General features: G+C 43.5%; 1 protein-coding gene and 1 gene segment (V, D, J or C); one reads left to right on the forward strand and one right to left on the reverse strand.

The window, feature by feature from the left end:
* Nucleotides 1-14147, forward strand: part of LOC103161202 — a 359419-nt gene that overhangs the window by 44303 nt on the left and 300969 nt on the right.
* LOC107977719 (disintegrin and metalloproteinase domain-containing protein 20-like) lies at nucleotides 6953-10029 on the reverse strand. The gene is made up of 2 exons (XM_027416758.1): nucleotides 10000-10029; nucleotides 6953-9256 (listed from the first exon to the last, which is right to left on the reverse strand). The coding sequence occupies exons 1-2, from the start codon at nucleotides 10027-10029 to the stop codon at nucleotides 6953-6955; spliced, it is 2334 nt and encodes a 777-aa protein (XP_027272559.1).

The raw sequence follows: 14147 nt of genomic DNA on the forward strand, positions 1-14147 counted from the left end.
TTTCCTGCCTGACTTGGCGGTCCTTTCCTGCCATCCCACCCTAGAAAGCAGTGCCGCCCCCACTGCTATAAAAACCCTTCCCTTCGTTTTAATAAATTCAGAGCTTGATCAGCTTTTCCAACTCGCTCTCATTCTTCGTGCCTCCTGTTTTTCATTTTCTCCCCCACACAGGTTCCTGCATTGATAAGTTTCCCCCAGTCCGGGTCAGATTTGAGCTTGAGGGAATACAAATTCAGCTGATGTCTTTCATATCTGATCATCCCTTGGTCTCGGACACTGGAGATTATAGGCTTGGGGTCTTCTCTGCCTCTCTCGTGGAAGCTGGTCCCCCATATCAAACTATGTGCCCCCTTATCGGTACCCTACACTCTGCCCATATCCATGGTTGGGAAAGTGGCCTCTATTCTTTTTTACGTATCTGTTCTCTTTGCTTCCCTACATGCTAAGACTCTCACCAGCCACAGTGGAAACTTTCACCTGGGAATGTCCTGTTTCACTACAACTCTTATGCTCCTGTGCAAAATGTCTCTCACTCTCCTGTTTATTCTATCTCTGCTGCCCTTCCACGGTGCTTCTTCTCCAAGCTGATTCTGGCTACTCACAGTAAGCTAGCCTGGGTCAGCATCTGCTGGCGATGCTCTGAGAGGGTTTTTTTTTTGGGGGGGTCAAGAGATGGTTTCTCTATATTTCTTTGGAGCCTGTCCTGGAACTCCCTCTGTAGACCAGACTGACTTTGAACTTTCAGAAATCCACCTGCTTCTGCCTCCCGAGAGCTGGGATTAAAGGCATGTACCACCAATGCCAGGCTGCTCTGAGAGATTTTTAGACTTCTTTTGATCCCCACGACTGAGCTTTTTGGGTTTTGTGCATTCATTTCCCAGACCTAATAGGACTCTCTTGGGTTTTGTACACTAGAATCATTCACAGAAGGGCAAATTCGTTTTTTCAGACCTATGGTGGTCTCTTGTGCACACATCTTTCTGCCTCACTCTTGGAGGAAAAGAAAGCCATTGTGCTGCCAAACCAAAACATACTTATAGCAGCTGCCGTCTGGGCAATGTTGCCTAGTTTGGAGGCAACCAACTTGGCCATGTGGGCTAGCTTGGGAATATTTTTACAGAGACAAACATCTTGACCACATGACCTAGCTGTTGGCACACCCACTTGTAGGGCATGCTGAGACATGCCTGCTTAGGGGCTGGCTACAGGTGTGCCTGCGATGGCATGGACATGGTGACATAGAGTGAGGGACATTCAGGTTTTGCTTTCGGTTTCACTTTCGGATTGCTGTACGGACTGCTGCCATGCCGGCTGGCTAGGTCTCTCTGTAAGTAAGGCTTTTCCCTAATAAAATCCCCTGTATTTTTACCTGGAACCATATTGGTAATTTCCCACAATATTGGTTGTCAGAAGTGGGATTTTGTAAACCTAGGCTCCATTTGGGACGGCCTGAGGGTCCCACCAAGACAGCAGCCTAGGCCAGGAAAGCACCCTCTCTCCACAGGTCCTCCCAGCTCCCAGCTCCCAGCTCCCAGCCGACACACTGTGCCACACAAGTTCATTCTGGCTGCTGCTGAGCCTCTCAGAAGTGTCACCCAGCTGGGAGATTTCCACAGACTTCCCCATTGTTACTGTCAGAGTTTCTAGCTACGTGCATGGACTAGCTAGGACTGTGGCCTTCCACACCAGAGGCCACCTGCCCTAGAACTGAGTAGGCCTCGGCTTTCAGCAGCAGCTTCCCCTGGCCGCTGCGGAGTAAAGACATGTCTGTTTTAGTGGTTGTGGCCGCAAGGCCATATACTCTCTAAGATAAGCGCAGCCGACTTTGTGACCTCTCTCCACCGCTGCCACCATCTTGCATGAGTGACCACTGCCAAATGCCATGCCGACTAATTGAACACCTGTGCCAACTGCTTGTCAAAGAGTAAAAATCAGGTAAAATCTTGGCAGAATATTTATCATTTGCTGAAATTGGTAATATTTTTGCTTATTATGTGAATTCAATGTTTGAGGAGGATGCTAATCTGCCAATTATTGGCCTATATGCCATGATGGCAGTTAGCTTGCTGGTACAAATAATACCATTAGCCAGAGGGCTCGGGAACAGGGACAGAGATAACATCATCACCTGCTTGCAGGAAATAACAGCTTTACATAATGAAGTTTTGGAGAACACTTAGGCCACAATTGTGCAGCTAGTAGAACAGAAATTGGATGATAGGCTTGGCTCTGTGTTAATACACTAAAGACAGAGATGTCTGTTACCCAAAATGAGATGCAGTGTATTTATGATAAGATAAACACAGAAAGATCCTCCATGTCTGAGGCATTAAAGGCTAGGCTGTCAGAGGACCGTGCGGAACTAAAGAATATCTGTAGCCAGCTAGAAACTCAGATAGGTTTGGTAACCAAGAAACTAGATGCAAAGGTACAAAATACCCAGGATAGGTTTGAAGAATTGGACAATGTCATTCAATCAATTATTGAAGCATCTAAGGTGGCAGATCACAAATTAGAGTCTAGATTCGAATGTTTGGATGATAATTTACAGTGCAGTGCTGACAGATTAGATAGGTCCTTACACTTGATTGCTGAGGGCTCAAAATCAGCAAATCATGACCTTGAATCTAGATTCCAATACCTAGAAGTTTCCATACCATGCAGGTGCTGTCTAAGGACGACCTATTAAAGAACTAGAAAAACGTGTGGAGAAGCAGTTAGAGCAATTTACAGACTCACTAACATACTTGGAATCTTTTATGATTAAGGAGATTGAAACTTTTTTTGAGGATACCATTACTAGGCTTAAAGATCATTGGGATGCTTCAGAAGCAGAATCATTCCAATCCCAGGCACCTACTCCACCCAGGTATCATGACTATTCTTCTAAGGTTGTTACTCATACACCATTAGTCTACCCAGCTACCATGGTAGAAAAGCCATCTTCTAAGAAACTCCCTCAGGGACAGATGGCTTATGAATGGCAACCTTTACTGTTGAAGGATCTTAAGAATATTAAAGAATCAGTTGTCTCATATGGATTCCATAACCCATACATAAAACAGCTATTACATTCATGAGAAACTTTTAACAGGGTGATGTTCACAGATTGGGAATGATTAGTGGCAGCTGTTCTTAAGAATTCATGCCAAACCCAGTGGAAGGCATTGGTCAGGGAAGAGGTGAAGCTCCTTTAGCGTCAAGGCATAAAGGAAGGTTATGAAGCCCCCCTAGATAAGATTCTTGGTGAGGGTATTCAAGCTAACCCAGAGGCTCAGGCTGAGTATGACGACCGTATACTGTCCCTATGCAGGAAAGCGGCATTAAACGCCTGGGATAAGTTTTGTGAGCCAGGAGAACACCTAGAAGCTTATACCAAAATAGAACAGGGACCTATAGAACAGTTCTACGACTTCTTACAAAGGTTAACTAGGGAAGTAGAATTACAGGTAACAGATCAGGAAACAAGAAAATCAATTATATGTACAATAGCTTATGAAAATGCAAACACAGTATGCAAAAGAATACATTTGCCTCTAAAGATCAAATCAGTTGCTCTAGAAGAATGGGTTTGATATGCAGCCACCATTGACCATAATGTTCAAGATACTAGAGCTTGGGCAGGAGAAGCTATTTCAAAAGGTTTAAAAAGGCAACAGGAAATTAAAAGTTCAGGATGTGAGAGTGCAAGGGCTTGGGAAGGAGAAGCACCTTACAGAGGTCAACATAGGTACCAAGAGACTAGAGGTTATTACTACTATGAACCAGAACCTTGGGTAGGTAGAGCCTTCCCCTGGAGACCACGAAGGTGCCAGGAACTTGGACATTTCAGCTTTTGTAGATTGGGACATATCAATAGGAACTGTAGACAAAAGAATTCTAACAATCCTTCATACGGAAGGCCACTGCCTTCTGGATTGTGTAGAAGATATGGTAAAGGCTGGAACTGGACCAATGAATGTAGATCGACCTGGGACATGCAAGGAAACTCTTTAAAGCCTGGAAACCCCTAGGGGGGAGTCAAGAAGTCCCCCACATCAAGAAAGGTCCTGTCATTCCCAATAGCAGTGGAAGACAATCTCACAGGATGAATACATAGTTCTCTGCCTATTGTGAAAAATGATACTGGTCTAAATGTTAGTTTGAATAGTGATGAAGAATCAAATGTGATTGGACAAAATGAGAAACACATATTTTGGCAAACTTCTAATAATGATAAAAGCCCTCACTTGAAAGTGAAAATTAATACTGGCTTAGTAGACACTGGGGCGGATGTGACTATTATTACCCAAAAGACTTGGTCTCGGAAATGACCTCTTAATGAGGTGAATGTACAATTTTTAGGAATTGAACTCTATCTAGAGTTCGACAGAGTGTTAACACGGTAGTCTGCATGGGACCGGGAGGACAGAAAGGGATACTTAAACCATATGTGGCAGATATCGCTATCAATCTCTGGGTTTGTGATCTCTTACAGCAATGGAATACTCAGATTAATATTCCTCCTGTGTCGGATACAAATTATGTACAATCTTTAGATGGTAGAAAAGATCTGGTAAAACTCTATGGAAAACAGTTACCAACCATCCAGGCTCTACAGAAACTAGGTACAAATGATGGACCTTCAGAGGAGCCAAAGGCCCTGCCATTGAAGTGCCTTACAGATGAAACAGAATTGATTGGCACATATGCAGACCTTATCTCAGGGAACAGGAAAGCAAGACAGAAACCATATCCAGTCATAGGGTGCACTGCAGACTGCTTCGCTCTCTATAGCTGCCAGGAGGGCCAGCCTCCACCAGCACATGGCTCAAAAGGACCCATTGTGTGTACAAGTTATGTGACATTTTTTACATCTGAGGGGGTTAGGGAAAAAGACACTCATACACTCTCTTGAATAGATCCTTCTTTATTTCCTATTCTTCTGCCTAATACTTCTTTTCAACAGCTTATATACCCCAATAAACATTTTCAAACAATATAGGAATTACAATGTGGTTACATTATATTTTTCAAGTGAATCAATGATTACAATGAATACAAGCAAAAAAAAACAGCAAGTTTTTCATATTCCTTACATGATTAAACATTTTAGATATTACAGGTGACACACAATTATCCCAAGAATCCACATGTATTCATACACAATCAACTTGCCAGTGATTAACAGGGTAGATGCAAGCAAGATATTCTATTACTAGTTAAGAAAGGACTAATCACTTTATTACTTATGTTGCAGGCTAACCTTAAAAGGAAACTTAAAGGAATCACAAATCTAAACTTTTGTATATGAAAAATAATCAAGGACCTCTATTTTAAATCTTTAGGCTGCATACTTCTTCATCTACAGTTTCCTTATTTCAGGAGGTTGAGGGCAGAAGTGGGTAAAAAAATTATTCATCACCTTTGGTCACCTACCTATCCTAGCAAGAAAGTAAATCAACCAATGATAATTGGGCTGCTCTGTACTTGTTCCCTGACCTTAACAAGCTCCTCATTCAACTATGTGAGTTTGTAAAACATTAGATTGTCTTCTTGGGTTTTCAACTCAAAGGAATTTGACAAAAGTGTAAGTTATTTTGAAAGCTTGGTTTCGGGTATGGTGCATTCCAACACCTGTGAACAAATCTCCCAAAATTACAATTAGAAGAATGTAAACTAGCTGGGCTACTGGGACTCAAATTATTTTTCTTAGTCATTACCCTTAGAAACAGTCTACATGGCCTATCAATGGCAAAACATGTGTTCTGCCTGTGTGACACTTCCCTGTTTTATTTTTTGTCATGAAACTCTATTTAAACTAACATTATTATTATATTACCATTTAGACAGTACCTCTTAAATTATCTTCATAATAATCCACAGATGAAAGTACACAGTAGGACAGGATAATTGCATGACATAAACACACTGTATTACAGGCAGTCAGGACCTCCCCACACCCATTCACACCATGACAGATACCAGAGACAGGTGGCTGTGGCAAACAAGTAAAGGCACAGGGGAAGCAAGGACATTCTGGAGTCTGTGGTCGTGGAGTTTGGCCTATCCAAGACTCATCCATCAGGGAATCTCCTCCCTTGGACTGACACCTCCAACCTCAATTGCCACCTGTTGCTTCTCTAACATGGCCAGCAGCATCTCTCCTGTGCTCTCAGAGCCTTCCTCCCTGAGACTCGGCATACACTTTAACCAGACTGGGTTCTTTGCAATGTTCTGACAGTGGGGCCCTGGAAAAGCTGTTTCCATAAGGCTGTGGATCTGTGTAATGGTGACGTTCTAAACATGATCTGTGTAATTAGTAAACAATGGATCTGTGCTAATGGTGACGTTCTAAACATCAGTTCCCCCCCCCTCCCTTAGCATAAGGAGATGCTTCTGTGATCCAGCAACGCTTCCTGAACTGGATCCCAAGTCAGCCTTCACTCCCTCCATTCCTCTAAGCAGTGTCCCTGAAATGCTATCCACAGGCTGTAGGAGAGAGGGCCACTGACAAACATGGTGACAAGGGTTGAGAAATTGTCAGTGATCAGGAACCACATTTTATAGAATCAACCTAGATAAATTCTTAAAAGAAAAGTAGACAACTTCTGATAATCTTTAGACTAGAGACCTCCATCCAGGACTTAGAGGATTTCTGGCTGACAGTCTCCTACTACTATCAAAGGAGCAAGTTTAGTGCAGTTCCTAACATCTTACCACAAGTGAAGGAGACAACAATTTGTAATTTTGAAGATTTATTCCAATGTGAGCATAAGCAACCTGTCAAAGATAGGCAGTATCAGTATCGAAAACCTCCTGTGTCCCCATAACATAGGCTCAGGCTCTTCAGAACTGTGTTCTTGAGTTTTAACTTGTCTCCATGATAACATTCACGTATTCTTTTTGACTTCTCTTTATTTTACAGGGGCAGGGAGATTAACTCGCTTTTATTTGGTGCATTGGGTACATATCAGTGCTTTGGCCTATGATGCTGTGGATGAAGCAAAGCAGATGCCTTCCAAACTTCATACTTGATAATCTTAGTAAAGCCAACACGAAAGGCCACTCCAAAGAGCAGTGAGGCAATGAAGAGGTAAATACGACCAAAGACCAATCTTAAATATACTACTGGTTCTTTGCTCTGTCTTATTGTGCGCATGTTAGGTAGAAGGTGTCCGCCATCTAAACTCCCTCCAAATCCTGCTCCTACACAGTGTGGAGGCTCCCAACCTAAATGACAATGGCAATGCCGAAGATTATTGCATACTCCTCTAAAATTGCACTTTGCTGGGGTGCAGTCATAATTGAGTCCAGTTAAAGAGCCGTTGCAAGACCCTCGGTCACAGAAATTACTTTTGGAACACTGAGTGCCATATCTCACATGTCCCACATCTGTTGCTCCTGTTCCCCGATGTTCATCGAGCCCAAAGCAGGAAAAGCCAGAAATAACTGACTGATGGAATGAAACGTGATCCTGCAAGTGTGGAAGGTAAGTGACATTGGTACATTGCAACCTTCCGCACATCTTATCTTGATCAGAGCACAGTGTGAATACGAGGCTTTCTTTAGCTCTCCGACAATGTCCAAACCGGAACTTTTCCTTATTGATTTCATAGCACATTGGATTACCTGCTCGAGCACCTGCACCAAAGATTTCCTTGCAATGTACATTGCGATCGGTGCAGTTTCCTGCATAGCAGTACCCCTCTTCTGAGCATGGTGTCCCATCCTGCAGATAAAAGTCATTTGGGCAAGTGACTGCAGTCCCGCTACAGTACTCCGGAAGATCACATACGTTCTGGACGCTTCTGCAAAGCGTCCCAGGAGGACTATAGGTGCAGTTTGTACAACATAATTCCTTATCACAAATGCTATCACGTGAATATGTACAATTATTCTCGCAGCAGGGATTTACATAACAAGCCTTGTTTGAACCACAGTCGCATTGCTCCCCTTCATTTATTACGGCGTTTCCACAAACACTGTAGGTTGCTGATCTGTTATAGTAAGTATGAAAGTCATAGAAAAGACATGTCAGATTACTGTGGGTATTGAATATATGGTTTAGATGTGCGATGGAACAATTGCTGAAAACATCAGTTAGCTGAGGATTCTGGAACATAACACAGGTGGATCTTCTCTGACAAACACAGTATTCCTCATCATCCTTATTCAGACCTAAAGTCCACCCAACACGATGGGTTACTACCACAGACACATATACATAATATCTGTTATTTTGACCAACACAGTTTAGCGCATCGGGACCACACACACTATGGTAAACTGGATAGAACTCATCCAGTGGCTCAAATTCATTAACTAGATTTGATGAATCAGGCTTATATGTATTATAGAAGTTGTTCTTATAGTATTGAGAAGCTAAACCTCCTGGCATTCTGAGATCTTTCAAATAATTACTTTCTGCGGTATACACAGTTAAGAGAATAACATAGTACCTCACATGAATGCTGTTGAAATAGGTGTCCATTAAACTGGCTAACGAAAACAAATAATGGCAAGTCCTTGATTGATTTCTATCTGCTTTCACATATACACTAAAGCCTGCTTGAAAATGTCCTTTTATAGCAGCAGGATGGGAAGCATAGTCTCTACTAGAAATTCTGGGAGCCTCACTGGAATTTGTTCCAGAGAAGACGGGGTCCAGGTTATGTTCCGTGTGCTTTCCTTTGTTCATAGGCCCCACTGCGCCAGAATCAGCTACTACCTGAGAAATAACATGCTCAAACCTGTGTGAATCACTGAGGGGTTTGATTTCATAGGCAAGGTCATCGAACATGACTACCCCATTCAGACCCCCAGAACAAGTATCCAAAGTGACCGTAGATTGGGGGATCTCCTCCAGGAAGCCAACATAGTAACAATCTACAGGGAAAAAAGGAAAATCCATCTGTAGGGCTCCTTGGTCATCCTGAGTCGTCAGCAGCAAGTGTCTGGGCCAAATGAGTGTCTTTCTTCGCATGTGGATGATATGTCTCTGGCCTCTAAACCGCAAGCTGTAGGAGAGCCTTCCGGGTGCTTGAAATCCCTTGCCATGGTAGGTCACCTTCCGAGGAGTGACCACCTCCGATGAGACATAACGCCATGTGGGACGGCCTTGAAAACACTGGCTTGGAACCAGAAGCAGCACCCACAATGCAGCCAGCAAGAGGGGGGCCCTGAGAGTCACAGATTTTCCTACCAGCCTCATGCCCCAGTTCAGAGATAACACTATGGATGAAACTAGGCTAAAACGCTCTGCTGTGGCCACTGCCTGAGATGGGAGACACTGACAGTGGACAAAGGGCTTCTTCAGACTCCCAGCCCTGCTGGTTCCCCAGACAACTTGAGCACTTAGGTAACAATTATTGGGTGTGGCAGGAGTGAGTCTGGAATTTTAGCTGAGGTTGAGGTGATATAGGGTCAAAAGCAACGTCTTTAAGTTCACCTGAGAGAGAAGAGGTTGAAGAAGCCAGACTGTCTCTTCTGAACTCATTCTTTTTTATTTCCAGGCATACAAAATAGCATAAACAACATGTCAGATATCTGAATTTACTTGGTCTCTAATGTTGCTATGTGTCTATTTCTAGAAGACAAGTTTTCTTTATCTTTTGTTTCATAATTCTCAAATTTTTTGGAAGGGTGACATAAATACTGTGATTATTATTCTTAGCTATGTTTTTTATTTTTTAATTTGAAAAAAGATTATTTTACATATTAAACCCAGGTACCTCTCCCTCCCCTATTTTTTAAAAAAATTCTTGAATACACAGTTTTATTTAAGATTACAGTTAAACTATTAACAATATTTTAAGTTTTTGGACATTTCTTGGGTGTTTGGGGATTTCCACATGTTGAATTATCTCCAATGTTATACCCTGTGGGTGCTGTGCCTGGCTCCAAGCCAGTGTTTTCAAGGCTTTCACAAATGGTCTTATGTCTCATCAAAGGTGGTCATTCCTCAGAGGGGACCTACCATGGTAAGGAATTTCAACCTGAGATTTTGATCTGAAATACCTTGAAACTCTGGATTTTTAAGAATCCCATCTTTGGTGAACATATTTTATCTCTAATCTTGTCTCAGTCCCAGGTGTTGAACCTCTAACCTTACTGTATTTCTTGCCTGACCATTGGGATTTATTCAGTAATGCAAGATGACTGGTTCTCAGCAGGGGATACCTGCAGCTGCTCTTGGTATGAATGTGTAAGAAGGATCAGACACGTTCCCTGGGTTTATCATTAGTACTTTCACTTCTCTTATTTTTGGTTTTTCAAGACAGGGTTTCTCTGTCTAGCTTTCGAGCCTGTCCTGGCAGTGGCGCTGGAGACGAGGCTGGCCTCGAATTCACACAGATCTGCCTGCCTCTGCCTCCCGAGTGCTGGGACAAAAGTTGTGCGCTGCCACCCCAGTGTCCACCAAACCGGTAATAACGTTATTATCTCTTCTTACTATCAACTGAGGACTCGGATCCTTTATAGAAGTTGGCCAAAATATGGGGTTTTTGTCTCTACCAGTCACGTTTGACTTCTCCTCACTAGCCTACTACCATCTAAAGTGGTACCTTTCTTTACAATAGGCAATGTATTATCTTTTCATAAGGTGAGAGAATGTACTAAACAGTGGCTGGGAATGACTGGACCTTTCTCAACGTGTGGACCTTTGAGAGCGACCCCTCAAGGAGTTTCCAGATTGAAACCAGTTTTTTGTATGTCTCTTATTGACCTGCATTTATTGGTCCAGTGTCTCACCTTAACACATCTCCTATATAATCCAGGAATTGGAGTCATTCTTTATGAGACATTGTTGGAATTTCCTTGCCTACAATTTCTCCTAATATGTCCTATACTGCCACAGTTAAAACATATAGTATCCTGATTCCTTTTTGACCCTCTGGGGAGTGCACTTCCTCCCCAAGTTCATCTTTCATTACACTTAGACCATTTGGCCTCTTGGTGTCTTTTAGGACCCTTGGAGTTTGCTTCTCCTTCCCAAGCTTCTGTGTCATCACCTTTAAGACATTTAGCCTCAGGATATATTTTCAAACCCTTTGAGATTGCCTCTACTACCCAAGCTTCTATATCTTCGACATTATTCTGGAAACTAGCTTCATGCAAGACCCACTCTTCCAGTGGTGCTGATCTGAGTGTTCAAAGGCAAAAGGATCCTTTTCATAGTGGATTATATTTTCAAAAGCTAGAGATTGTATGAGTATTTTTCTAGAATCTAAATCAGCTACCTGTAACTCTACTGTCCTGGATAGTCTTTGTAATAAGTCAGTGAACTGTTCTTTCAATCCCTGTACTATCTCTGAATAGGGTTCTACTCTTTCTCCTGGTTCACGAATCTTGTCCCAGGCATTTAAGGCTGCTGTCTCCATAAGAACAATACGTGCTCCTCATATGCAAGGCCAGGCTTCAAAGACATCCAGGCATCTGAGAAGTCCTCAAGTCTTCAGAAACATAAAACCATCAGAAAAAGTAGATTCTAAAACTCTGCACCTGTGCTTCAAAGTACCTAGACAAGTCAGTCATTGGGCCTACACAGGGAAATCAAGTGAATAGTCCCATCTGCACGATAGGTAAGCTGAAGTGCCAATTATATCCATTGACAGAGACACTGATCCCCCTATCCCTAGGCAAGGCTACATCCTTACTTAACATCTGACAATCAAGCTGTCAAAATAGCCTATGACCTGAGATCCCACATGCAGGGTAATTTTGAAAGACAGGCCAAACAACATCATGGATTTCACCAGAAAGTGAGAGGTGTGGACCACACCAATCTACCAGCAAGGAGAGGGGAAGCTAAACACACTGAGCCTTCCACACAGTGTAGGAAAAGCAAGGGGCTCTGCAGGTTATCCATCATAGGGCCCACAGGAGTCCATATCTAGGGAGTACATCAACATTATCTACAACCAACCATGCATTAATATTTGAAATGTAGCACCTGCTGCTGAAACCTACCTTAGCACTGTGTGATTCTGTCCCTTTGCTTTGCGCCTAGGATAGTGTGTATGCCAGTTGAATGCTCAACTACTAAGCTACATTCTCTGTCCTTCTCAAGACCATATAATAGTTGTTTTAAATGTTAAGTGTAGATGTAACTGAAGAGAATCAGTAGGTAGAGCAGAAAGGTAGAGCTGCAGAAATTGTCCAGAATGTAGACCTCAGAAGCAGCAAACAGAACTTGCCTATCTGGAGTCCAAGGCAGCTCACCAAGAACACCCGGGCACTGCTACTGAGCACCGTGGAAGCACTCCCACATCAGCAATGGAGCCCTAAGTGCACCTGTGTAAATATATTACACAGCAGCATATCTGCAACAGCCTCAACAGAAAAGAGACAAATGGCCCTCCATGGAAGAACAAACAAATTGTGACTCACTTGCTCGTGGGAAGCATAAAGGAGGTTGAGAAGGGTAGAGTATTTCACTGAACAACAAGTTTGACTCAACTTCATGCTGAGGATGAGGAGGAACAACAATCCAAACAATAAATTCTTTCCATGGGATTCTGTCTCACTCAACCTCTGACAATCCTATAGAGGAAAGTGTAGGAGAGGAGATGAACAAAGGAAAATAATGCGTCTGTAGGTTTCCCTTGCTGCCAGGCAACCACAGCATGGTAGAAATACCACCAGGAACAGGACCTGACTAGGGGAGAGACCATTAAGGAACAATTGTCATGACTTCTCATAAGTGCCTGTGTAACAACACAAGCAATTCTAAGAGTAACTGCTCCACACAGACAGACAGAAAGACAACCACTCTGTTTAGGAAGGGTCTAAACAGTCTCGGGGTACTCAAAGAGGTAAGAGCAGGCCTCAAAGCAAAAGTCAACTTCTCCTGACAGTGTGTGCTTTCTGCCCTTGCTCCTCTGCCCACAGGTCAGGGTCTCAAGCCATGACCACCACTCAGAGACTGTGCATTCCTGAAGTCCCTGTCAAAGTCCCTCTGGTGCCACCCCATCACCATCCAGAAAGGATCCTATTCAGAGAGTGAATGGCATTGGAAGACACTTCTGGGAAAGCCCCAGGCCCAGGTTCCTGTCAGGGATTCCTGGAGAGATACAAGCCCAGGGAGGAAGGCTAGATTTCAGCTCTGGATGGCTCAAGTGCTGCCACTGGACCCTAGCCCTGCAGAGCCCTAGGCCGTCCACAGGCAGGGCTTTTGTGAAGGGATCTTCTACTGTGTCAACTATGGTAGCTACCACAGTGGTATATGCAGCAGCAAAAACCCCCTGGGAACCTTTGGGCCCCAGCGGATGTATCAGTTCCAAAAACAGTGGGTTTAGAGGAGCTGTCACCTAAGGGTCTGTATCTGAATCTTGACCACAGAGACACACAGATTGAAACTAAATCATCACAGCATTTCACATAGACCACAGAGTCCTCATAGTATTCTAAGATCTGCTCCCTTTATTTTAGCCATCCCCACCTGACTTGCAAACACAAGACATAGGTGCGCCCATTACAGCCTCAGCAGGGGATCATCAGGCACCTGGGGACCACAAGGAACCTGTGCTGTTTCTACCTGGTTCAATGCAAGAATAATGGTATCAGGTTCCTGAGGGTGGGACTGACTTCATCTACATAAGGACTGGTGTGGGTACAAAGTACAGGAGGATCACACACACTACCGCTCACCTGAGAAACATTCTGTGCCCCATTCTTGGACCATCATGGATCTGTCAAAGGACAGAATGACAGTGGTCCACCCTGTGGTTCCACAGCTCGAGACCCTGCAAATCCCTTTTCTGGGTGATGAAATACCCCCCTAAACTTGTCTTGCCTATGGCCAGGAATGACCAAGGAGACAAATGCAAAATCTGTCCTTCTGGCTCCCTGCTTGGGACAGGGTTGGCCATTGTGGTTCCTACGTAGAATGTTACCATTACTCATGAATGTCTGTCCTGAAAGGCCCCTTGTAGATCTCTAGTAATGTCTCAATTCTCCCCTCTACTTTCTCTTTGTCTTCCCAGACACAGAAGCACAGGGAAGTATGTTCAGCCTTACACAACAGGACCTTGTGATGGGAGGTTGAGTCACTGTGAAGCTATAGTGTGTTTCTCACTAGGACACTATTACCAGCAGGTCCTGTGCTTGCTGAACTGACACTCAGGGCCCAGGAAGCATTACAACAGTCCTCTAATCTGGCCCTCTGT

This window comes from Cricetulus griseus, chromosome 5, assembly GCF_003668045.3.
Source record: "Cricetulus griseus strain 17A/GY chromosome 5, alternate assembly CriGri-PICRH-1.0, whole genome shotgun sequence".
Lineage (NCBI taxonomy): Eukaryota > Metazoa > Chordata > Mammalia > Rodentia > Cricetidae > Cricetulus > Cricetulus griseus.

Excerpts from the sequence above, each read along its gene's own strand:
- LOC107977719 (XM_027416758.1), bottom strand. The coding sequence starts at position 10,029 with ATGGGATTCTTAAAAATCCAGAGTTTCAAG. Across the intron at positions 9,257-9,999 it reads TAAAAATCCAGAGTTTCAAG|GCAGTGGCCACAGCAGAGCG; the intron begins GTATTTCAGATC and ends CTCCCATCTCAG.